This window comes from Cyrtonyx montezumae, unplaced genomic scaffold (assembly GCF_038088225.1).
Source record: "Cyrtonyx montezumae isolate F1298 unplaced genomic scaffold, pur_monq_1.0 scaffold_12, whole genome shotgun sequence".
Lineage (NCBI taxonomy): Eukaryota > Metazoa > Chordata > Aves > Galliformes > Odontophoridae > Cyrtonyx > Cyrtonyx montezumae.
This window is the reverse complement of record NW_027071848.1, coordinates 5,349,987-5,377,656: the sequence shown is the minus strand read 5'-3', so window position 1 is coordinate 5,377,656 and position 27,670 is coordinate 5,349,987. Positions and strand designations below refer to the sequence as shown.

At 39.5% G+C, this 27,670-nt stretch overlaps 1 protein-coding gene across 2 annotated transcripts in view; it reads right to left on the bottom strand.

The window, feature by feature from the left end:
- Positions 1-27,670, bottom strand: part of TMEM135 (transmembrane protein 135) — a 342,018-nt gene that overhangs the window by 302,301 nt on the left and 12,047 nt on the right. For both annotated transcript variants that reach the window (XR_010621832.1, XM_065729960.1), the window contains exons 2-4: positions 25,775-25,902; positions 21,264-21,356; positions 4,180-4,213 (exon numbers count right to left, since the gene is read on the bottom strand). Coding sequence is in view for 1 of the 2 variants with exons in the window: in XM_065729960.1 (XP_065586032.1) it covers positions 4,180-4,213; positions 21,264-21,356; positions 25,775-25,902 (255 nt within the window). In the remaining variant the exon portion in view is untranslated. The remainder of the gene's footprint in view (positions 1-4,179; positions 4,214-21,263; positions 21,357-25,774; positions 25,903-27,670) is intronic.

The following is a 27,670-nucleotide window of genomic DNA, read 5'->3' as shown; positions in this document are numbered from 1 at the left end:
CTTTTCCCACTGCCTTCTTCTCATTATACAACTCCATCACAGCAGCCCAGCTTCAATTCCTTCAGGAGTCTTGCCATTAAGACTTCTCATATCTCATCTTTAGATCATACTTCTTTGTCTCCTTTTCTTGCTTTCTCATCTTATTTTTCAAAACTATATTTTTACCACTTCCTAATGGCTGGCTCCTTGGCAGGGAGTGATTCCCTCATCAAGTCCTTCCAGTGTACTGGAGAACAAGTCCCCATATTACCACGCTGCCTTTTGCATCCAGCTGCTTCATCTCATGTTTGAACTTTACATTGTTTAACCTGTGACCCCAAAGAACAACTTGCTAATGTTAACATTGCCCATTTTGTAAGTACAACACGATATATGACATTAAACAAGGCTAAGTGCTGGGTCCTGCATGTGGGTCAAAACAACTCCATGAAGAGATATAGGCTTGGGGAAATGGCTGGAAAGCTGTCTAATAGAAAAGGATCTGAGGGTGTTAGCTGACAGCAGGCTGAACACGAAACAGCAGCATGCCCAGGTGCAAGAAAGTGGAAGGCATTCTGGCTTGTATCAAAAATGGTGTGCCCCATAGGGCTGGGGAGGGATGGTCCCCCTGTACTCAGCTCTGGTGAGGCTGTGCTTCAAGAGCTGTGTTCACTTTGGGGCCCCAGCTACAAGGACATTGAGTTGAGACTATCAGAGAAGAGTACAGAAGAGCAACACAGCTAGTGAAGGGACTAGAAAATGAGAGTGACAAAGAGCAGCTGGTGGAACTTCAGTTGCTTAGCTTGGAGAAAAGGAGACTGAGGACAGACCTCATCACGCTCTACAACTACCTGAAGGGAAGTTGCAGTGAGGTGTCAGCCTCTTTTCTCAGGGGATGAGTGAGAGGAGGTGAGGAAACAGCCCCACATCACACCTAGGTTAGGTTTAGATTAGAAATCAGGAAGAATTTATTCATGGAAAGGGTGGTCAGGAGTGGTTTAGTGACGGGACTCAGTAGGTCAGACTGATGGATGGACTTGATGATCTTGACTGTTTTGTCCAACATAATTGATTCTATTCAGATAAAGCAGAAGTTACAGAACAAAACAAAAAGTCTCTGATGTAATGAAGTGCAGTTTGAATTTCAAGTGCAAGAAAATAGATAAACCTCAATTTCTTCCTGGTATGAGCAAAAAACACTTTTTATAGTTCAGCATATGCTCAGAAGCATCTTCTCTTGTTAAACTTTCCAATGACAATCTATCAGTTTTCCAAAAATTCTATTTCTCGAATGTTTATAACAAAAATGGTCCCAGTCCAGGTTAATCTCTTCCTGCATTTTTTTTAAACTGAATTCAGACTCTGTTTGTTTCAACACAAAAATCCCTACTTTTTTCTTCAATTTCTGACATGGTTTCTTCAACTTCAAAGCAACAACTCAAATGTCAAGCTGTTCACCACTAGTATTCCATAACTGTTTTGAAATATAAGAACTGTAGGTATTAATCATGGGTGCTCATTCATTACTATCACCATCTTTCCCAGATAAAAATAACTGAAGAGATTACATTTCACTTTCCACCTTTTGTTGGAATCTTGGGGTTCCTTTTGATCTCAAATTATCCATGAAGGGTTATCTTATATGTTCACCACCAATGCATCACTTACAATCCTAGAAATGTCTTGACTTTAACATGTGCAATCCAAAATAGAACTTGAAAGACTCCGTGCTGCTGTGGGCCCCCAGCATTGACTACTGCTGCAGGTCTGTACTGGGGTATCACAAACATCAGTTCTTAGACAGTAATCAGTTAAAAATTTCCAAATCCACATTGTCAACCATGTTCTGGCTCAGGTATATTAATTTATTTCTAATAAACTGCAGCTGACTTGCAGAAAGCTCAGTTGTTGATGTTAGACTGCATGTTAAGTATTCCCATATTTATTTCTAGTTCCTAACTAAAGAAAAAAGTATATCCAGTGTTAAAGTGGATTGTTGTAATAGATTCAGTCTAGCAGAAAGCTATCTTAAGAAAGCACTTCCATTCAAATTTTTTGCAGAGAGCATATAGCATTAATATCTTATTTTTAATCACTCATTTTATTGTGTAAGAAGTGAGAAAATACAACCTTGGAGTTCAAGGTCACATAAATCTATTATTATTGGAATGCTTACAATTAGACAGGATGCTTATTCATACATTTCTGGCAGCTTAAGATTAAAAATCAATAAAGATGCCATTCTTCAGAACAAGAGTTCTCCTGCCTCCTGCCTTCCACTCCTTAACAGCAGCCATTTATACAGCTTTAATATGCCTCTGCCCATTTCACTATTTAAGTTCATCTCTGAGCACAAACTGTTGACCACTGCCCATAGGATCATAAGAATAAATTTCTATTTTAGAAGTCCTAGTATGGCTACAAAAATTATCTGCATCAATAGCCAAGATAATTGCTTACAATAAGCAATAAACCTAATTACAATTACCCCAATCCAAGTAGACAAAAGCACTCATGACAAATCACACAAAAAGGACAATTACTAATGCTCCAGCTGGAAAACATACTTTAGCAAATATGAAACAAAACAGTGCAGTACGTTTAGTGCAAAGAACATCCTAACAGACTCTGAAACTAGTATCTCAGAATGCAAGAGCCACATCACATTCCTGATCCATTTTCATTATCTAACAGTTAGCCTAAGTCATATTAGGTTCCAGGTATGAAACGTGGATACCAGCATTAATAACTGCAGCTTGCCAGCTTTCAGAACATGCTGCAATCTAAAGATAACAAATATTTTAAAGGCACAGTAAAGTTATGAGTAAATCTTAACCAAGCATATAAAGCTGTCAACCATAGACAAGCAAAACTGGTAAGCAAACATTTACAGTGATTACACAGCTTGCTAACGAGGAAAGCACATCGTGATCAAGGGCAGTTTTATGGGGCAAATCCTTGGCTGTCCAAAGTTCAAACACATGTGACTAAAATAAACCATTATGCTGAACAGAACACTCGTGGAAACAAATAGCCTCTTTAAAATACAGTTATATTGGTTGACTTTTCCTTTATAACACTGTTGAACTGCACACGTGAGCTGTTGGTATCACAGTTTAAGAGTCACAAACATAACAATAGCTTTCTCACAACTGGGACAGTAAGAGTGTTCCCATTAAACACATCTCTTTTGTCCTTCTCTTGGAAATCCTGCTCCCAATGAACGATGCCAGGACAACCTTTATAACCAGCACTTCCCGAACAAAAAGTTTCTACACAGTTCTTGCTCTTAACTCAAAGAAAAACTCAAACTTTTCAATATTAGGTTATCCTTGTAGGAACCCAATGCCACATTAGCACATTATTAAGGGATTGAGCAGAATTAAATGAATTTCAAGAGAATTGTTAGTGTCCTTTTCAAATTAGAAACAACTCTACGAAGAGAAGGAACCTTTAAGGATAAGGTATGAGCCATCCAGGTCACACAGCTATAGAAGACAAAAACAGTACTGAAATCAATATAATCCTTGGTGAGAATTAAATTATTCTCTTCTGAAGTCTGTGAACGCTACTCATAAGTCACTATTGTAGAACAGGCACTGTATGAATACAGGATAAAATATGAACCAATTCCAGTCTAAAAGAAATGTTTCTACACCCAAATTTGAGAGGGAATTCTAACAGAGTTTGTAAATGCATATGTATATATATAGAGTAGGATATTTACTTGGTAGCATACACATAACATCATCTCTTTCTGAAAGTCTCCCAAGAATCCTCAGAATTCCAACTGTCACCAACAATGACTTACCAGGATAGAAGAGAAGGTACTGGTGTTATCACTCTGGTCTGTGCAGCAACAAAATTGCCTTTACCTCAATACTTCTATTTGTGAATATTTAAATTATGCATGATTCCCTCGAGGTCCCAGTGAATTGTTATAGTATTCTAGGTTGGTTAGATAATTATTTTGCCATAATACAATCATTCCTAAAGTATTGCAATAGAAGTACATTTTTAGCAAAAGTCAATGCATAAAGTGTGAATTTAGACAAACTTCCTAATGCTATTCTTTCCATGACAAAAAAACTAAAGTGATACAAAAATATGTTTGCATGCACAGTATTTGATAGTAGTTTCAAAAATAATTAACTCCAACGATCTCATATATTTTTACCATTTGAATGAAGGATTACTTACTTGATTTGCCATGTAAATTGTGAGAAGACCTCTCCTATAAACAGAAATGATAAAATTAGTGAACAAATTAAACATTCTGTCAATCAAAGACAAGTACCTTAAGCATCCAAACATGGATGGAGGAGTTTAGAAAGTGCTTTACTGATAGAGGATGAATCATTACAATCCTGCAGGAAAACAGATATGAAACCAAAAATAGCACCTCCCCAGCACAATCAAAGCAGAGAGGAATTACACGGACCAAGTTATGTATAACTTGTACTTCATGAGTCTTGAAGCTGTCACACAGGGAGAGGCAAGGCACCTCAGGTTCCACAGCACATACCAAACATAAGACCCTGCACAGTAGCTGATAATGTAGACATACAAACCACAGCCAAATTAAGCTGTGAATACTTAGAAAACTGCTCCTGTGTAAACTTTTACCCACATTTCCAGCACAAGACCAAATGCTGAGCTCTGGCTACATGGGTGCTAGCTGCTTCAGTAGCAGACTGCTTCAGATGTTTCCACAAGGTCAAGATACCAAAAACAGTTATTTTCTGTACATCATTCACTGGTCTGAGAGCTTTGAGAAAGTGGAAAACCTTAAGACAGCAAATTTGTTTTGCCCTCATTTGTCTTCTCTCTTCTACAGAGATCAGCTTTTAGAGTCTACAGTGTCGGCGTTTCTTACCTGACTACTGCTCTTAGCATCTTGATTTTACTATCTGTCTTGCAGTATCTGGGATTTATCTCATTGTTCCCTGTGCTGTTTCACACCAACTCAAAAAACAACAGCGTTACATGTTTAATTGCAGATATGGAATGAGTTTGTAACTCAAGTTCACCTGTCTTCACATTAAAACAAAGGAAACCAAACCAGAACGATGTGACAATGTGAAAGGTCCAATCCAGACTTGTAGATATGTCATAGTTTTATGTTTCAGGAACTCATGGGGTGCTTAACAGAACTGTATGTTAACAAAATAGCCTGCAATCACTGCAACTGTAAGCAAATCAAAATCACACACAGCCGGAAACAGAAATTCCACTTGCACAGTCCTCAAACATTGCACAGAAAAAATAAAGGTGTGTTCGGCATTTTCTAAGCCCTACATTCAGGTGTCTGTAACTCTTCCAAGCAAAGCACCTCCATCAAGGTTTGTCACAGCAGGGATGTGAGGCATGGGGACATATTCCACACCACTTGGAATTTGTGGGGAGCAATGATTTACCATCCAGAGTCCCAACAAGTCGACTGACAAGCAGGATTCAAATCTGGATGAAGTTCAAAACTTTACCAAAAGAAGTCTGTTCAAAAAACAAACAAACAAACAAGTAAATAAATAAATTACTGAGCCTATTTTTGAATACTCTTCCTCCCAGTATCACTCTATAAAGGTACTGGAAATATCTTCACATAGAAACTTTCAAGGAAAAAAAAAAAAAAAGAAATCCAAAACTAAAGATATGGTGAAGTTAGGGCATGCAAGAAACTAAAAGATAGGAAATAATATCCACAAGTCTTAAAGCAATTAGACTTCTAAACCTCACAACAAAGCATCGTGCGGTTTTTGACCAGAGAGGAGTGAAAATTCACTTTAGGCAGTAAATGAATTGAACTTGAGTTGGTCCACAAACAACCACTGAATCTTGCAGCCAGTTTGCTCAGGTGATTAAATACCACTGCTCCCAATTATCCAAGTGGTATTGAGCACAGTTTAGCTTTCAGAGCACAGCCTGTATACTGACAGCTGTGTCACTATGAGAATAGCATACTGTGGTTGTTGCAAGTGCACATAACTTGGTGGATTCCCTCCTGCAGCATCTGTGTCACACGGGCAGATGACATACAGATGGGGTGGCTTTGGCCTCCCACCTGAAGAATGTCAAATGTAAGTACTAAAAAAAACTAGAAACTCTATCTGTCAAAGCTTTAGCTTTCCTTTTGGCCCCTCCTGGCTAAATGTAAAGTATGATCTGCAAAGACAAAGAAAGGAAAAGGGGCTAGAGGAGAGGAAGGAAAGAAACAAGAAGCTGCAGTGCAGCTGTAGTGAGACCGATAGGAAAAGGAGGCGGTCAGGAGGAGGGAAAACATGCAGACAATGAAAGCAACCAAGGAAGTAACTTCTGGAGCTGGAAGTACAGAAAGCTGCTAGGTGACATCATCTGAAAGTGCATGCAGCAAACCTGCCTGCTGAACTCCAAGCAGAAACAGGTTGTTGTTTTTCCCAGATTCATTCTGTGACTTCTTTTGCAATAAATATCCCCGTGTTTCTACAAAAACAAAAACAAAAAACCTGGTTCTTCCTGGCCTTGTGTAAATGTGATCCAGCAAACTTAAACCAACTGTGATCTCCACTGGTAAAAAGCTGGTAGAAGTTCAGAAAGTGTTGCACTATTTTGTAACAACGACAGCTGATGGAAAACAGGACAGAAAGAGGGAGTTAAACCAAGCAAAAGGGTCACTGATAGAACCAGAGACTGCCTTAAAGCTGCAGCTGGTAAATAAGAGGCACATACACTTGGGAAACAGTATTACAAGAGCAGGAAATAATTAAGTAACAAAATAATTAGCCAGCCATGTGTAATCACCTGTTCCGGGAGGCTTAAAGACACTAAGAAATAGCTATCACTACATCCACACCCATTCTTCTCAGAGGTTGCTCTCCCCAAGACCTTCACCTCAGCTTCCCACTGCCTCCTGTCCAACTCTTCCGCTGACTTTATTTCCCATGCCCTACACAGTCCCCAGTGACACACAATCTTTTATTTGGAGAAAGTGAGGAAAAAAACCCAACAAGCTAGGGAACAGTTAATGGAAGGTTGACATTAGCCAAGGCTGAGCTAGAGCACGTACTTAAGTCAGCATCCAAGAGAGCTGCACCTGTAGTCTTTAGTAGTATGTTATAGTAGTTATTATTTGTAGTAGTTATGTTATGGAGACACTGCCTTTTAGTTCTAAGTGCAATTACTCAGCACACCTCATGGCATCTTTGGCTGAACAATCTATCCATCTGTTGCATACTTAATGTATAAATGACAGACCACATGCTTCCCCTGTTCACTTACACCTCAGAGAGGCTTCACGAGGTACATCTTGCTTTTTGAATGTCTCAGTAGCATTCAGACTAAATTCAAACAGCAATAGCTCTTCAGCTCTGGTCTATAAAGCTCAAAGAACAACACATTCCTGTGACTGTGCTGCCCAGAGGAAAGAGACTAAAATAACTCTACAAATTAAAAAAAAGCTCTAGGACAAAAATAGCGAGGAAGCCTAGCAGTACTCAGGGCCGTACTACCAGAAGTGTAGGTAGGAGGTCAAGGGAAGAGATCAGTCCCCTTTACAGGTGGCCATTAGGTATCCCTGGACCACAACTGACATCCACCACCTTGCACAAGTTGTAGGGAGGGCAGCAGTTATAGGGGGTCAAAGAACAGCCCATGGTTACCGGGGTAAGAAGCAGCAGTGCAGGACAGGTTTTGACCTGCTCGAGGAAATAGCAATTTGTCCATGAAGCACAGGGATCAGGTCTCAGATCAGATAGGTCCTGCTCCATGCAAGATGCTGGGCCAGCCAACCTCCTACATCCCTCTGCAGCCGAACACTTCCATCCTTCTCAGGGAAAATAGCTGTGAAGCAACTTTTAAGTGTTATACAGCATTTCTTCCACTAATCTAATGATTTTTAGATTTGTGGAATCTTAGATTCCACGAATCTAAAAATCAGAAGATTCCTGTGATAAACAACCAGGTTTCCTGATTAACATAAAATGCACATTGTTTCTTTAATGAATTTGTCATTTGTTTTTAAAGGAGTCTTTATTGAGCTAGCCATTTACTTTTTAAAGAAATGTTTAATGAAATAGTGACATATCAAAAAAAAAAATACTTAATAAATCGTTCAAAAAAATTTAAAAGAGAAATAAGGACAAAATTGAGCAATTTTTAAGTTTTTCCAATGAAATTGCCACAATCACTGACAAACTCTTCTAACACTGTGTTTACCATTTGCCTTCTACTTCTAGACAGAAATGTGACTGGTCGCTGGAACAGGTTACATCTGTGCCTCTGCTGTGACCCAGCAAGCCAGCCACATCCCCGTTCTCAGGCACAAAACTCAGCTCCTTCGCCTTTCGAATCACATTCTCTAAGACTTTAATCACACACAGCTCATTTTCAAGAACTGGAAGTAAAAGTACAGGAAATTAAAAGGCAGATTAAAGACTACCAATTCTTTGTTTAATCAAGACAATGTTAAAATCAAACCAAGCGCCAATTTCAACCTTTGAACTCTTCTTTCCACGAGCAAGGTATTTACGCTCTTCTATGAGTGTTCAAGTAACATTTAGATGTTGTAGTAAGGGGCATGGTTTAGTGGGGAGATATTGGTGGTAGGTGGATGGTTGGACTGGATGATCTTGGAGGTCTTTTCCAACCTCAGTTACTCTATGATATTAAGTGCTGTAAATTGTGGAAAACATTGATTGAGGCAAAATTCCAGCTCCCCTAACACAGGAGGTAAAGCCCCCGCTCACACCAGCAGGAGCAATCCCTAAAACATGCTTATGCTCATGGTAATTTCTCCATAAATTAATTGCATTTGTTCATTTCACACTGATGCAACCTAAGATACCTGAAACAACATCTGTGTGGTACACAGCATTCCAGCAGTGCAACCACACTCCAAGAAAATCTGCAGAGAGCCAACATCTTCCTCTGCAGAGCCACAGAAAGGAGGTAGGTTCCTGTGATCTTTAAACTACTTCTCATCAATATTCATTCCTCCTTTGAGAACTTTTTTCCTTGTTCTTGTCAACTCAATGGACCTAACATACAGCATTCCAGTTCAAAACATTGATTTCTCTATTGAATCATGAAGGTTGGAAAAGACCTCTACGACCACCTAGTTCAACCATGAGCTCATCCCACTAACTTTGTGCCTCAGTGCCACATCTCCACATCTCTTGAACACCTCCAGAGACAGTGACTGCACCCCCTTCTCCAGGCAGCCTGCGCCAGTGCCTTATTTCTTTCAAGCTACAAAACCTTTTGAGTAGGTACTATTAAATCAAGATGTTCATTGTAACTAATTAAATGATTATTAAGTAATCTAAATACCTTTTGTTTTGTTTTTGTTTGTTTGTTTTTACCATTCTGGCTTTTTACAATCATTTTCTGCTGCAGTTCCTACTTCCTCAGCACACAGTGGCAGTGTCAGAAATCTTGATGCAGGCAATTAACAGCATGAGTTCTCTGCCTAAGCTGCCTCACCAATGGGTTATTTTTGTCCCTATAATAGTAAATTTAAGAAGCTTGTTCACAAAGCTTTTGAACTCCCAGCCTGCTACAAAATGTCATGCTCCTAATATTTCAACCTTGTGCTTTGCTCCTCCAAAAACTCATACTGTTGTCATGTTGACAGGTCTGAGTTGAGAGTAAATAGGTGCTAGAATGGAGCATGTCAAACTTCTCTCTTTCTGAGACATATACAAGGTCTGAACTACATGCTTTAACATAACAACTGTCATCTTTCTGAAAAAATACAGTTTTTAAAGAGGCTCCTACAGATTCAACTTCGCATTTAATTGAATATCACTGCCCACTGGATCTGCTGCACACTCCTATTGCTAGCACCTTATTTTCACCATAAATCATTTTCTAGATCCTCTAAAATCACATGTACAACTACAACTTTTAAAAGCATCCGTGGATTAAAAGGTAAACATGGAGTGCAGTACTTATTAAGTAAAAAGCACACAGGTTAAGCTGTTCTGACTTCTCACGGTGAAGTCTGAAAACCTAACAGTGGTCCTTCCAAAAAATTGGAAAGATATTCTTAAAAAAATGAACAGAAGAGTTAATTCTGACCTGAATTTCTGAGTCTAAGCTAAGAAGCTAACATAATAGTCTGTAATGGGTCCCCAGACAGGATTTGTGGTCTGCAAAAACAGGAAGAATTCCCTCCCCACCTTCCTCCCCCAACACTGTAAAGCACACCACTTCAGAACCTGCAGATCTCAATCAAACACACAAATCACAGGCTTTCCCCGAGAAGAAAAAGGTCAATGTGAAGAGGGTTTGCTGTGCTCTAGCAGACTTGACACCAAACGCCAGCCAACGATAGATGTGGAGCTGTGATTGCATCCCTGTAATAACACAAGAACTGCTGATTATGTTTAGGGTATCGTTAATCTCTCACACCCACCGATTTCCTACTGGCAGATGGAGGCCAGCAGCAAAATCCTGGAGCAAAAGTTCACTCAGAATCAGCAGGAACAGATAAGCTTTCAAAATAATGCAGAAAATTATGAAAACAGACCTGAGCAATACGCTTTCGAAAAAGAAAACCATTACTTTTGGAGCTCAGTAAATACCAGTGGCAAGTCCTTCACACAAAGGTAACCCTCAGGCACAAAATTCAAAGATACAGTTTACGGACACACAGCCCACTGTGTTCTAAGGGATTCTCTATTTCCAAGCTTTGGATGGTTTAAAGTAGGAAATGGACACTTCTAAACTGAGGAACTTAAAAGTTGCTCAAAGCTGCAAATCAGGAATCACTGAGCACGTTACATGCTAAGTAAAATGGTTTTATTTTATTCTTCACAATACTCAGCATTTGTTGTTCTTAAAAGGAAAAGCAAACACAACGCGTTCTATGATTTGAACACATGCCAAAGAAAGGGTATGAGAAAGCTGGAGGGGGACAGAAGCCAAAAAAGAAAACATAACTACAGTAATACATTCCAGTTAAATTAGTACCAATAATTCATACTGAGTTTTCAGCTAGTGCGATACAAGATAACATCGACAGTTTGATTTTTTAAATGTTTTCTACTCTAATTTTATACAGATTTTCTTCCATCATTCCTTTCCTCCTCTCCTGGCTTCCCCATGGTGCGTACAGACCCAGAGCCAAAGCAAAGCAGACCTACGGGTGGGTGAGAGCCCTTAAATGAAGGGCAATTTAACCTCACAAGACTTCATGAAGAGATTAAAATCAGATTCTAAAACGCTTACTACTTTCATACAAAGATTGCCCAGTAGATAACAGAAGAATAACAAGTAGTTCAAATCTCACAAGAAGAAATGAAGGACTTCCAGCGATTTCTTAAATCGTTAACATTCTTGGTATAAGAAAGCCATCTCCCAATAAATGAGGCCCCACGTAACAATTTCTTTGGATTGTTGATAGTAACAGAATTGCTTTTAATTGGCTCAGTTGATCTAGAAGATTTGTTGCTCTGGGCACTTCTCAGGCTCAGTGCAGCATGCTGCCTGGCACAGCTGGGCCAGCACAACTGCTTTGGGGAACCCAGCAGCACAGGGCTCACCCTCTGCTCCCAGTCACTGCTGTGTCACAGCAAAGAGAAGGCATGCTAGCGAAAATCAGGAAACAGAGAAAGAAAGCACAGAAATTTTAGAATATTGCAGAGATGTACAATATTTTTTGTAAGATCTCAAACCATCAGCTTGACTTCAGCTGTTTTTCTAACCTTCAAAACTAGTAGCTGCTGTTCTGCATGCATGTTCAGAGCTAATTTTCTTCTAACACTTAAGCTGCTTTAACGATTACAGATAAAAGCATTTCCAAATTACCTGAAGCAACAAGCAAAAAAAAAAACCAAAATAACAGTCAATCCAACTCAAGCAGGTTACTGCATCTTTTCCTACTGTGAAGTTAACTGCAAACCTTATCTTCACAGAAGGAGACAACTATTCCAATGGAAACAGGCTATAGGGTTACATATGCCATCATACAAAGCCTTTTATATACTTTATTTCTAGTAGAATCCTGAAGTACAGGAAATTAAGCTGTGTTACAGACAGGCTTCAAATCCAGTCAGGAGCCATCAGTGGGTCCTACAGAATGCTATCAGGATTTAAAGCTTGCCAACATCCAGAAGGGCCTAAATCACAAAGGGGACACAGGAAAAGCAGTGGCAGGACCCAGTGCAAACCTCCCCTAGAAAGGCAGTTTGAGTGAGAAACCTTGTCCCTTTGTCTCCTGCTCCTGTAGTTTTTATAGACATGGATCAGATCCCTTCTGAGTCTTCTTTTCTCAAGGCTAAACAGACCCAGGTTTCTCAGCCTTTCCTCATAAAAGAGGTGCCCCAGGCCCTTATCATCTTTGTAGCCCTCCACTGGATGCTTTCCAGGAGATCCCAGTCTTTTTTTGTATCAGAGAGTCCAGAACTGGATACAATATTCCAGGTGAGGCCCCACCAAGGCAGAGTAGAGGGGAAGGATCACCTCCCTTGACCTGCTGGCCATGCTCTTGTTAATGCACCCCAGGATCCCATTGGCCTTCTTGGCCACCAGGGCACACTGCTGGCTCATGGTCAACCTGTCATCCACCAGGTCCCTCTCCTCAGAGATCACCCCAGCAGGTTTGATTAACTGTGACAGATACCATACACAGATATTAATGTGACTTTTCACCTACCAAAACCAGAAAAGCTATTGCCAAGCTCAGCTTTTGAGCCTTTAAGGCTTAAAGGTCTGAAACACCAACAGCTGAGCTTCGAACTTTTTGACAGTTCCTCAGTCAGCTCACTCAACAGAACCACAGAAGCATTAAGGCTGGAAAGATCACCTAGTTCAGCCATCAACCTAACCTGTGACCACATGAGAGCACATCACTCAGTGTCCCATGTACACAGGTCCTGAACACCTCCAGGGGCAGTGACTCCACCACATCCCTGGACAGCCTGCTCCAATGCATTACCACTGTCTGAGAAGGAATTATTCTTAATATCCAACCTGAACCTTCCCTGCTGCAACTTAAGGCTGTTATCTCTTATCCTCTCACTGGTTATGCAGGAGGAGAGGCTAACCCCCACCTCACATGCCCTCCCTTCAGGAGGGGGAGAGAGCTACAAGCTCACCTCTGAGCCTCCTCTCCAGACTTGTACATTCACTTCAGCTGAGCCATTTGCCTCACCCCCAACCCCCATCATCTTTCCCCTAGGCTCACCTCTAGCTTTTCACCACCACATCAGCTAACACTGCAGCCAGCTCAGCTAGGCAGCATCTGAAGCTTACTCTACACTAGCAGAATATCTATTATTCCCCTCTGAGTGCTGCATGTTACACGCAAGCATTCACACAGAAGATGTATTAAGTGTTTTTTTAAGTCAAGGGAGTCCAAGTGAGTGTCTCTTGCACGTGAGCGCAGAGCAGACAGAACAGAGCAATTAGTCCACTGCTTGTGTTTGAATTCAGCACAGACTTGCAGAATAGCATGATGTTCAATTTTATCATTCTCTCTATAGGCACTTCAACAATGCTTAAACATTTTGGAGTGGAAGGAGGAGGAGTTCCGTATGTGTGTTTGTTGTTCATGATGAAAAAAATAACATGAAATTCTACTAATACTCAGATGACTAAATCACTTTTAATTGTTCTGTTTTGTTTTAATTTCACTTTATAGGCTGAAAACTAAGATTTATCAAAAGTGGACCATAGAATAATGGGGAGGGAAGAAAAACACCCAACTTTTTGTTGTGCTAAGTCTGGGCTGGTGCAGCACAGGATGGGTTGGCTGCACACAGCCACCTGGGATCCATCAGTGCATAACCCGACCTTTGTACTGCCCTTAGTCTTTCCAGATTGGCCTCACATGAACTTGATGGACACAGTCCAGAGCTCCAAAGCACTGCCTGTGCTGTCTTACAGCAGTATTAATGAAGAAAGCTCACATTTGGTGTTGGACCTAACCCAGCGAGTCCTCCTGAAACCTAGGGAACTGCCAACGTGTTCATATAGGAATACAAACACCTCCAGGGATGGGGCATCCGAACTTCCTTGTGCAACCTGTTCCAGTGCCTCACCAACCCCCAGCAATATGCTTTAGCTTATGGTTAGCCCTGAAGAGATCAGGCAGTTGGGCTAGATGATCTCTGAAGGTCCCTTCTAACAGAACTATTCCAACACATTGTCCACAGTTGTTTTGGTGTCTCCTCTTGAGGAGATGCTCAAAACCCAGCTGGACGTGGCTGTGGCCAGGCAGCTGCAGCTGACCCTGCAGAACAGGGGGCTGCAATAGGACCTCAAAGGGTCCCTTCCAACCCCAGCACTTCTATGATACACTGACAGTAAGTTACAGAAAGGTATCGATATTTAACTACATCTGGCAAGATGCTTGTTCTTATATGTACTGATATATCAATTATCTATCAAACTCCTCTATCGTTATTTGTCACTCTTCAATACAGATCCTGAATTTATATGCTTTCCTCGCTTTATTTCTTCACCCTAATAATAGAGCACGAACAACCACAAATCACAACTTCCTCAGTGTGATTCCACAACCTTCTTTTTCTACTTCATTGAATGTAGATAATTACTTCTGCTGTCAAGAAGTTGAATAAAAGTTTGAAATATCCAATAAAACTTTACAAAAAAAAGATGTAATCAAAAAACACAATGTAAAATCACAAGAGGCAAATAAACATTATAATAATTACCAAAAAAAAAAAGCTGCAACTGAGGATAGGGATTTACATAAATAGGGATTTACAGAAATATTACAGAGCACAGAAAAAAAAGCAGTTCTCACATCAGAGTTTTCAACTCAAACTTAACATTTCCTCACTATAACATAATTCGTTGAAAGTTCAAATGCTCTGTCTGCCACACTGAGTTAGCCAAATATAGTTAAATCAAGTTCAAAATCTCTTTCCAGAATTAACATGTGATGCTAAAACAGTTAATGAAAAATAGACATCTGCTGTAAAAAACTGACAGAAGTTACAACTGACAGACATAAACACATAAGAGTACAGAAGTCATCAGTCTTTCAAATGTAAAATACCAGGCTATTACTGTTGGCATTTTATTTTTCTTCAAACAGGAGATCTGTCAGGACAAATACAGCCAAAGCTTGATGACCTCATTTTTCAGAAAAACAAACTACTGCAAATGATTTATTAAAAGTATTTTAGCCCTGTTCAGGGCAGGGGCTCCCACAGTTCTAAGTCATTAAGACTCACAAAATCATAGAACCATCTGAGTTGACAGGGACCCCTAAAGGTGATCTAGCCCAACTCCCCTGCAATGAACAGTCACCTACAGCTTAGTCAGATGGCTGAAAGCCCCATTCAGCCCGACCTTGGGTGTCTCCAGGAGATGCTGCTTTCCCCAAAACACCCTCAGGAGCTGCCATCCCTGGGCTACCTGCCACTGTCAGCATTCCCACAGCCACAGCATCTTCCAGATCGACTCCTGTGCTCCCAGCAGCCTTGGAAATAATCACTGTTTTCTCTCCCTCCAATAACTAGAGCAGTAGCAGCCCTCAAAGCACACAGCACTCCATGTTCAAACATTTACATGCTGTTCCTATAAAAAAGCAGATCTCTGTTGTTGGCCTTCGCCAATGCAGTTGCTGAAAAGCAATAGATTTTAATGTATTTTGGTTTAGAAACAAAAAGCATTCCCACTAACTGCACCTCTACAGCATTTCAGAATAGTAATTTTACAGGAGTAAAAGTCCAAAATAATTTGCTTCCCTGCTAGCTCTGCTTACCAGATACAGTATAGAATACCCAAGTGAGTAACCAAACTTTGAGGTTTTTTCATCATCCCACAGAGTAACTTGCTCTCTCAAATCCTTATCTGTAACAAGACTAAGGCCTCCAGATACAGTTGTGATGTTAAGAGATTACGTTCACATGTTATGCTCTCCTTCCCCCACCAAACTGGTGGCTTCCTTAAAATACAGCATCAAACTGGATAACCACAAAACCCTGAGAAAATAAATTGTCATCTCAGGTCTAAATGCACCTACACAAAAATCACAGGAGGATGGCTTGGGTTGGAAGGGGCCCCAAGAATCATCAAGTTCCAGCTCTCCAGCCACAGCTAGGGCCACCAACTTCCAGTACTAGACCAGGCTGCCCAGGGGTACACATTCAACCAGATCTTATATACTCCATCCCTAGAGGTGTTCACCAACAAGTTTGGACTTGAAAGAATTCCACAAAACCTCTAAAATATATTTATGTATGTATTTACAGCACAGACTTTATTACTACATAGCCACATTCTTCCTTTTAATATATTCAGGTTCATGGCATCCATGGCAAGGGAGCAGCCCCAGTGGGTGACAGCATCCCATCAGGTGAACACGCACACAACTCTATAAGCACCACATGGTTCTTTTAGAAAAGAGAAATGCTTCCATCCCTTTTCTAAGCAATATGTTTCCAAGAACACTTATACACATACTGAGGTATTCTCTATTAATATGAACTGTTGCGCTTTATCACTTTTTACATACAGACAGAATCATAAAATCCTTAGAGTTGGAAGGGACTTCAAAGATCATCTCATCCAACTCCCCTGCACTGAGTCCAGTACATAGAACTTGATGAAAAAACATGCAGTTTTCAGCTCAGACTTGCTGCCAATCGTAGCCCAGAGCAAGATTTTACAACCAAATTACAAAAGCCCTAAATCTCAGGTTTTATAACACCATCAGTGACACAGCCTTACCCGTAGAGACGAGACAGGCGCCACTGTAATGTTAACAGCCTGTACATAAACATTTGTTGGCCATTGGGGTGGTGGGGGCAACCCCACAAGGGTCCCTTCGGAGCTGCCCCACAGCTCATAGGGGAAAGCAGTTGCAGTCTCTCTGGCTTAATTGCTTACCAAGGGCAGAAAAAAAGTCCGCTGGGCAGAAAGATAATTAATTTCATTAAAACCGTAACTGCGTCCCTCCTTAAAGTTTGACTTATAACTCTTAAAACTCTTTAAGAAAAAGACTTTTTAAACAAGAGTTCAAACAAACTGAAATTAACCGTCCAGCTGTCAGTAAAATAGAACTTGGAGCTTTAGCAGGTTTATGAAAGACCTGGGAGAGCATCACTGTTTTCTTTGCAAATAACTGATCACAGTCATCTGAAGCAATGGTGAACAGACAGACTCCTTTGTCTCAGGAATCAGAAAGGTACAGCCCATCTGGTCCCACTCCCAGCCATGCACAGGCTGCAGCCAAGCCTCACAGCACATTTCAACAGCTTCCTTCACAACAGCTTTAACAAGGAGGCTCGGTTACTTCCTCACCTCGTGGCAGCCCCAGTGCCCCAAAACACAGCAGCATGACATCGCTGGCTCCGAGCTGTGCACTCCCATCTCGGCTGGGAGCCCCAGGCTTCCTGAAGGTGCTTCACAGGCATTAAAAAGCTTAGAATTACAAACAGAAGCCCAAAGGGCGTGAGCAAAATGGTCCTTCTCCAAAGTTACAGACCAAAGAAGTGCTTCTTAAGGAGAGCTTGAGACAACTTCAGTGGCAGTGAACAAAGAGTGTGCTCTAACAGACTGAAGAGATGAATGCAATGGTTCCCTGAGGAAGATTAATGAAATGAATGTAACTGAGTCATCTCTGCTTCTGGAGAGACACTGACAGACCTTTAACATCCAGCACTCCAAAATTAAATCCTGGGAGAAGAGAACTGCAGCTAATTAATGCAGCATGTAAAAAAAAAAAAAAATGAAAGTGCAAAGGAAATTATTATTTCAAATACACTTACAATAGCAGCTATTAATAGCTTATATGAATAATACTCACTACTGCTACGTTATTATTTTAACAGTTCTATCTAATGAGTAACTAAAATGCTGAAGGCACTGACAAACAAAGTGAATCAGAGGAATGTATATTCTGATGAACCGATTTCTGATTTCACCAGGATCTTTTTCTATGCACGTCAAAAAGCCATAACCTACACAACGTATAATCATCTATTTCTCTTTCTTTTTATCATGTCTACCAGTCACACAGAGATGTAGCGACGTGATAGGACTGCCTCCAATAATTTAATGTTCAGAAGATCTAACCTGTGCACACACACCAGCTATGCAGCTGAGTTGACAGATGCTCCTTTCCAAAGGCAGCACTGCTCAGTAACAATCCGTCCTGTTCAAGCAGGCACTGTGTGCTGCTCAGGAGCATCAGAGAGGCAGAAGTTCTGAGTCACTTCCACAGGAGCAGGGCACCAAAGAGTCTGAATGTGAATCAACACATTACAAGCAAACTAAAACACTGACATTTTCTATCTGCATTCAAATGCAATCAAAGAAATCGTTCTTATCAAAGCATTTTACTTAAACAATTGATTTTAATTAATGTGACTTGTTCTGTATCACTGAACATTTATACATACCAATCCCAAGCATCCAGAGTGTTTTACAAGTGGTTTTATTGCTTGCCCTTTCCACAGGCCCTTACAAACTACATCCCTGGCCATAACAGCCATACTTTATAGTCACAAAATAAAACCCACATAGATGTATTCAAGCACAGCTTACATCTTTACAGAAAAGCAGCAGTATAACACGATGCAGATCACTTTCTGAGTATGTTTGACACTTCTGTTCAATCCCACCTCCTTTTTTCATCACCAGTGCCATGAAAACTTATGTTACTCATTACAAAAGACACAATCACCAAACTAGCTCTGCAGCCCCTTAGAAAACAGTCCCCCTCAGGTTTGTGCCACGTGGAACTGCTCTCTGCAGGACTGCCTGCCCATTTCTTTTCCCTGTTATCCTGAAAGACAGGTACAGCAACATTCAGGCAAATCTGATCTACAAACAAGCTGTTCTCAAGTTCAGGACTGACCAGGATGATGCGCAAGCAAATGCCAGGGAGACACTTAAAATAATCTGGGAAGAGATTATGTGATTAAACCTGACAGCACTGCCAGCTGCCATTTAAAGGGGTATTTATGAACTAAAATCAAGACTTTCCAATACACTCTGTTGAAAGCTACTCTGCAGATGACTAAAAATGGCACCGTATCTCCATGTCCAAAGTCCATTAAAATTTGATTTTGCCTATAAGTGAAGCTACCAAGCAAACAGATCTCAAATCAAAATCCTGTCTCACTAGGTCTGTCATCAGAAGTTCACACACAGTACAGTTACACACCAAATATTTCCATATTTTTAACAAATTAAGCTTTCCAACCCCTTTTCAATGCCATTCATCTATTTTCTTCATTAGTTACAGTGACTGCACATATTCAAGCTCCCCTCACAGCAGCAAGCATATTACCACACATCAAGCATCTTCCTGCTCAACAGCAGGATCACTTGATTTCCTTCAGAACTACATCTGAATATCCTTCATTTCCCAAATTGAAGTTAGTTATTCAGAAAAAGATGCAACACATTCTCTAAAAGTTATCAGTGCTGGAGGAATATCAACGCCCAGAACTGGACACAGTATTCCTGATGTGGCCTCAGCAGGGCAGAGCAAAGGGGAGGATCACCTCCCTCAATTTGCTGGCCAAGCTGATTTTAAGGAGCCCCAGGATACCATAAACATACACATTATATCTACTATCGTTATTTGCATGCATCACTATTTCAACTCTTATTTCTTCCCAATCTCAGAAGTAAAGCAGGTGCTGGCTCACATGTCAAAATTTTCTTGCTTTGACACTAAGACTTTTAAAATTTGCCATTTGATATAATATTTGCTTGTATAGTCTCCTTCTACACTTAAGAAGTTTTTGGTTTGCTAAATTTTCAGTTGTTCCATTGTCATATAAAAATCCTGTACAGTTTGGGCACAGTTTGAGTTACAGCTCTTAGCTCAAGAATATTTTGAAAGATACAGAAAACTCAAATGAGAAGAAATGAGGCTGGTAGTCCATTTAATGTTGCCTAGGAATAGTAGAAGCCTGACACATGAAGCACTCACATTGTAACAGGTCTGTAGGAAAAGTTAAGTACCCCTGATCAAAGGGGGAAAATGCATTTGCTTATGCTCCAACATGAAATACTGATGCCAACACAGTTCCAGAGTCTGAGTAACTACAAGAAGATCCACCAAAAGGTATCTGCTCTATTAGGAAGTAACCACAATAAGAGGAAAACCCATCAGTTGGAAAGGACTGTAAAAAAAAAAAAGTTTAATTTCCTAAATAAATTAATACAGTTGTAATTGTGACTTTTTTTCTTTATAGCTACATTAAATAATATGGCTTAGAAGTACTACCACCCTTCCAGAACTGCTTATATATAAAGGAACATTCTTCAGTTTCCAAAAAGCATTACATAGTGCATTATTTTCAGAGGAGAGAACTTGGGCAATCTTACTTAAAACTCACAGGCTGGGCATTGCTTAATTCCACGACTGAAGTTCAGAGATGGGGCCTGACAGAGAGGTGACCACACATATATGTATTCACAGTTATTTTTAAATGACTGCACGTGGAAGTTTCAGACATTCACAGATACCAGAAGTGTGTTCACGTCATATCGACGACTAAAACCTTTCTTTTACAGAATCATTTCTTCCACTGCACTTCTGTCAGCACTTTTGCACCTCTACTTCAAATAAAGGACACACAAACTAGATGATCAAAATATCCCATATAAAGCTAAGCATTGTTGTTTACTTTATTGATGCAAACTACTAATGGAAGTTGCATTTCAAGACCTTCAACCCTTACAATGCAGAATTTCATCTGCCATTTCTCATGGCCACATGATAAAGGGCAGATTCCACTTATCCTTGGATCACAGAGCTTTCCTCCAACTTCATCCTCTTCCTAAGGAACTTCACGTTGAAGCTGAACCGTGGCATCATTTCATAAGCAAAAAGCTCTTAACGTTTTATTCAGTTTGGATTACTTCAGCTCTTTAAGACATTCAGGGCTTTCTCCCCCCCCATATCATCCCATTACTCCTTTATATTAACCGGTGTCATGCTGTTAACTTATGTCATCAGCAACTTTCATGAACACATTCCATTTTCTGGGCCAAATGCAAACATTATATAGATTAAAAGCAAACAAAAAATTCAGTTTCATTATGAAATCCTGAACAACCCAGCTTCATCAGGCAGTCCTAAGAAACCAAATTACACGTCACCAAGAAAAAAAAACAATAAGAAACAGATCTTCAGTCAAAAGGTTTTTTTTCACTATAGCCTCCTATACTAAGGCTGCAGAGGATGCTCATGCAAATGGAGAACACCTCCAGCATTTGAGGAGAAAAAAAAAGAAAGAAACACTGAATTGTCAAATGACCAAAACAAGAAATAGTATTACATAATAAAGAAAATGCACTAACATGTACAGTACCTGCTTTTCCTTTCCATGAGAATAGCCATATAAGAAGCTGGTAAAGCAGCACCAAAACCAGGAGACCAAAAGTAGAATTTTCCAAGTAGTTTCCTGAAAATGTAATTTGTACATGCATTACACACACAAAGCAGCCTCAATATTGATGCACAAGAGTATATTTTATCTTCATCAAAAAGTTATGTACACTCCATTAAAATGAATGTTGTCTTTTACATCCATCAGTGCTCACAAGTCAATACAGATAAATACTAATCATTCTTAATGTGGAATAGTTCTTCTCAGAGGGGTTCCCAGAGCATTCTGTTAACATTTCATAACCTAAAACGTCATGAGCACATCCACTTCAGTTGAAGGATTACTTTAAATTAAAGAAAGCAATACTTCCAAGTGATCTTTCCAAAAAGCTGCAGATACTCATTCCAACCTTACAGTTGCTCCTTTTTCTGCTATTTGTCTGCATACATCTCCTCAGGAAGATGTGTTTTGTGGAATGTGGGAATGCAATCCAGTGAGCCAGAAATCAAATCAAATTGTTCTATGATACAGCGTGCTCTAAAGACAGACAAACTGTTGCTAAAAACAGTAAATTACTCACTTACAGTAAGCCAAGGAATTAATTACAACTGGAACCAAGAGGGAATCCCAGTTCTATTAAGGCCAGTGGGAAAGCTCTCACTTTTTGCGACCAGATCTGGGTTTCACTCAAGAGTTCACACAATTTCAGCCAACAGAACTCTTCCCAGAGCTGAAAAAAAGAGTCACACAAATACCAACATCTTAAGGAGATACATCTATAAATTGGTCACTGAGAGAACAGGACCAAAATGCCTGTCAGAGATAGTGGCCTCCACCACACTTGATCTGGTCCAAACACCCACACCTTCTGACTGACTCAGGCTGATCACAGAAGCAAGCAATAGTCACAGTCCTGAAATTTGATAACAAATGCATTTCAGTTCTACTGTGGTTGCTCAGCTGATAGGCACTATTATATGAGGAAAATACAGTGGTGTCTCCCCTTCTAAAAATAAAGCAAATAAAATACAAAAATGATTTTCCTATATGAAATTTCATACTGATATACAGAGAGAACTAAAAGTATTCATCACTTCCACCTGGATTCAATCATATTCACTCTTGCTGCAGAAGGCATGATTAGCCTCATTTTATACTTCTGCTGCTAAAATAACATGAGCAGTGAGCAATGCCAGCTTACATTCAGAAGAGAAAAGAAAGCCAATGGATCACCAACAAGTGATGTAATGGCAATTATACACACTACTCATTCCCACGGCTGCAAAACGATAACTTCTCAGGATGACAATGCCAAATGCTGCAGTAGCTAAAGTTCATTATTAGGACACACTTGGAAAGCAATTACTGTATGAAGTTTCAGAGAAGTCATCTGAAACATCCTAATAAGTATGAACACATCCTACCAGACACATCTGTTAAGTAACAGAACAAATGCCTTTTCTGTGGGAAAGAAACAGGAACTTGCTCTTCCTGCACAGATTTGAATCGCTCCACAAATGCTACATGTTCAGTGTGATAAGATTTAGGTAAAAGCAGCATGTATAATACACAATAAAAGTCATTGGAAATTTAAATGTCCAACCACAAAGTGGAAAATCTAAGCTTCTACTAATAAATGAAAGCAAGCTTTTTGTTGCTATTTACACAGTTGTTTTTACATGGTTTTTACACAGTCTTAGGCTGCATATTGGAATAAAAAATTATGTTCTTTTCAATTATTCATCTAATTCCTCATTGTATCACTGTATCCACAGCTGAAAGGAAAATTGATACATACAGCTGAATTGAACCAAGAAAGCTAAGGGAAAACTGTAAGTAAACAGACAAACTGAATTACTCTAACTGCTAAGCTAACTGAGCCATAACTTCATTAGATTTTGCATTCATTTAATAGAACTGAAAACCTAAAACTCATGCCCTTCTTTTAACCAGTGTAATGCCTGTCAATGGAGGAAGCTAGCACTTCTGTCTGAAGCACAGACAGATGTAGCCTACTGCATCATGTCAGCAAAGAGATTACAGCCACAGCTGGGCTGTCGCACACCCGCAACATGGATCACCACCTCCACAGCTCTGCCAATAGAGCAGGCTGCATGCATTCACTATTTCATTTCAAGAAAAAAGAAATTAAAAAAGCAGCAAACTTCACTTGGTGATGCCTTCTAGAATGAGAACACTTACTAAAGTCACTGCTGAAACTGAACTTGGATTCTTTTGAAATTTTACTCATTTATGAAAAGGAAACAATATTCAACAATTACTGAAATCATTTAAATTGCATTCCCTTGTCTAAAATATTATGCCCTCAGATGTATTTGCAGTTGTTTTGATTTTGATAGTTTTCCTCGGTGGAAAGCAAGGAGTTACTACTACAAGAGCATCAAAACCACACATTAGCACAAGTCAAACATCCCACTGACAATTACATTTCACAGTTAGGTCTTTCAATTACTCCTGGGAGAATAGAAGGTATTTTCTACAGAATACAGTATAAGACAGTGACTGAAAAATCACTGAGATTTTAGTAAATGTATGAAAAAATGAAGTGGTCATTTCATCCCGGAGACCCTAACACGCCTACCAATGCATCAAAACAAAACAAGGAAACACAACTTCTAACCAGATCAAGAATTGTGCAGGTAATTTAACAAGTCCAGCTATGAATCCTTTAACTCACTGCTCTGCTCCAGGATTCCAGGAGCCAAATGTATGGAAACTGCTGGACAACTGCACCACTTTATGGCCACTCCTGCTTTCTAGGAACTCTCCTACTCAGAGTATGATGCCTGCAGGAAATGCTGCACCAACTCAGAGCTCTGGGCAGCTCAGGTGTCCACAGAACACATCTCCTTACAGGGACTTGAACCTTTGGATAAGACAGGAAAAAAAAAAAAGCTATAACTCACCTTGCAACTAAAAAGGACACAAAAATGGTCCACACCCCATTTCACCTCTTAGCACTAAGATTCAGATCTAAAGGATCTGGGTCTCTACAGTCTTTTTATGAATGGTCATAACTTGACTTCAGAAACATTCAGGCCACAGTTAAACACTGAATCTATAGTGTTCTGCCATTTCTTTGATGGATTCAAACATACAGTACCAAATGGAATTCTGGGCTGGAAAATGAGATAACTACTTTCTCTCTGATGAGCTACTGAAAGAAGTTAAACATTTCCCATGTCACATAGCAATTAACTCAAAAAATCATGAGTTCAAACATATATTTTAAATAAAACTACCACCTCACACAAAGTAGTAACAAAAAAGCAGTGATGTTTCTCAGGCACATCTCCATCCCGTCATCTTCCCGTTAGATTAGAGAAGGAAGCTTACATGGATTAAGCTGCAAGACAACTAAATACTAAGTAAAATCCAAGCAATTAACTCAGCATTATGAGCTCAGTAGTTCTTCAAAAATAAAGGTGTACAACCCAGAGGTTTTAAAAATATCATGTATTTAATAGTGCTCGTTGGTTTGTTCCCAGTTTCTCTCTTCATAGCACTTGTTTTCTTGATCATATTCAACTACAATACTGATTTGTTCACAGAACCTACCCTTGACAAGTCTCAAGCATCTTCTTGATTAATCTAGTCCACAGTTTAAATCCCATCACTTAAATCCCATCACTGTGTGAACAGGATAGAATTGTTCCCTTTCTCCTAGTCGATTACTTTGCACTTTTCTCTGTCAAGCTTTTTCCCCTAAAAATCAAGAGATTGTTCTGAAATGGCTGACAATCAGTTTTGGATTTTCTTATCACAAATAATCCTGCACAATCTCACACTAAATTCTTTATTTCAAGACTCTGCTGCTATGTATAGAACAATTAACATAGCAGGAACATTATTGGCAACCTCTTCCTACTATGAGAACTTTTTATCTATCCCTTCTATTCTACACACTTCAACTACGTGTTAATGATTTACTAACTGCTAGAAGAAACCATTCTCCTTTAACAATCCTAGAAAGTAATCTTGTCAATTTCAATTCCAGTAGCAATTCCTATATATTACACTGATCAGCAAATGCTCACCAGGTACATATTTGCTCTTCAAAGAGCACCAGTTAAATTAGGAGGTACAATTTTTCTGATAATCACGTGATGCACTGGTTATTTGAGATGTCTGTTTGCATTCAAACGTTTCTAGGAGAGAAAAAACAGACCTCCTTAGATAACCTCTACAACGTTCCTGCACCAAATTATTTGGAATTGGTATCAAATAGAAAAGGGAACCATGTGAATATATTGCCATGTTTACTGATTTTAAAAACATTTACATAAGCAAGGGGGAAAAAAAGGTGCCTACTGTGCACCATCAATTGCTAAAGCCAGAAAGCACAGCTGTTGCTTGTCTTACTAATACCCACTACAAATACATCTATTACAAAAAAAAAAAAGTTATATAAATTAAGAAGTTACATTCTGTGATTTTCCTATTACATTTAACTTTTAGGACAGTATACCAACCTTAAAATGCAAAAGCAAGCAATATACAAGGTCCCATTTGCTGTCAGAAAGGAAGCTGATTGCAGGATCTCAGGTAGCAGTTTGTGCAAATAATAGTCAAGTTTTCGTTTCCTGAGAATAGCTGCAATCTGAGGGAGGAGAGAAGAAAAAAGGGAGGACAAACTTTAATTCAGTTAGGTTCTTTCTTGCACATTGTAAAGAAAAAAAAAAAAAAAGTACACTGAGATATGTCCATTTAAGCAGTAAGTCAAAGCTCCTTAAATTTTCTGGTTTTATGAACAATACTACAAAGATTTCCTTTGAACTTGCTCCAGATATTACAGTATTTACACCAGGAAATAGATCACATAAGTCTAAGTGGAAACTATGGGAGAGGTTTTATTACCTTGTTTCCACTGGTCACATTAGTCAGAAATGTTGTCTGCCAGATAGCAAAGTTTAAGATGTAATAAACTCACAGAGATTTGTCTTTTGGGCAATTGGACCACCTCATAACAAAGGTCAGCGTACCACTAAGCAATCCAGACCCAGGCCCTACACTGTGCCTACGAAATGCTGATGCATTTCTAAAGGTTTTCAATTCCAACCAAACAACTCCAAGTCCTCCAAAATGTTTTTTTAACACATTCTCGACTGATTTTACAGAAACGTTATGTAGAACTGTTGTTACGCATGCCTGAAGTAGAAAACAGGTTGGATCTGAAAAACGTGTGCTCTGCTTGGTCAGTTTAATTTATGTTATGAAGAACTGTTAGTTAACGGCTCAAACACAGCACATCCTCAAAAGCCTTCTTGTCCACCCAAATCCTGCAACTACTAGAACAAGGAGCCACACTTTTCTCTAGAGGTACATGGAGTTAAGGTAGAAGGCAATGGACAAGTTCAAATAAAAGAAACTCAGATTAGACAGGAAAAAATATATATATTATCCTTTGAGGTGGTTGAATATCAGAATAAATTACCCAAAGAAGTTGTGGACTCTCCATCACCAGAGATTCTCCAAGCTCAGACCAGGAAATACCCCAAACACATCTACCCAAGCTGCCCTGCTTCGAGCCCAAGGCTGGGACCTCACGGCCTCCAAATCAACGTGGTTCCATGCAATTATAATTTGGATGCACTGACAGTTTTTAATAGCAATATCATTTTCATCTGCACTGATTTCTCAGGGACCCTCAAAACTCATAACTGGAGCTTTCAACCAGTGCCTACAATCAGAAAAGTTGCAGAAAGAAAGAACCTGGAACTACAAGTGCTGATGAGGACAAGCAGCTTCTAGATTCAGCAACACTTGACTTGGTTTCTCAATTCAAAGATATGGGGGAAGGAACTGTTCTCAAAACTGTCCACTCACACCAAAGAGAAGATATTTTAGATACAGACATAGGATGAGGCTTCTGCTAGAACTAGCCATAAGAGAGTTCTGCCAAAATAAGTACCCAAAACAAAGCCTGAAATAAGGATTAAGGAGAAATATATGCAAGAACAGACTTCTGAAAATAGATTAATGCACCACTTAATCACATGTCAAGACTGCTAAAGCCACAATGGATTAGGCAACAACACAATCCAGGTAATCTTTTTGTTGCAGCAAAGTGTTAATGCATTCTAAACACCAGATGACTTGTTGTCACCTCCTCAGCTATTTCCAGTCTACCATATAAAGGCTGTGACCATTTGAAACAGAACCTTAGAACTGAAGAGTGAAGTCTTGTTTCCTTTGAAATCCTCTGTTTCCTCTGATATAATTTTTTATATCTTTTTATATTTCTGGTATAAAAAGAAAATATTGGTATGTTATAAAGCAATGTCAAATCAAAAGCTGATGATTAATTCTGTAGCTTCTCCAGTAAGTTTTATAACAGTTTTCCACTTTCCCTTCTCTCAATTCTCAAT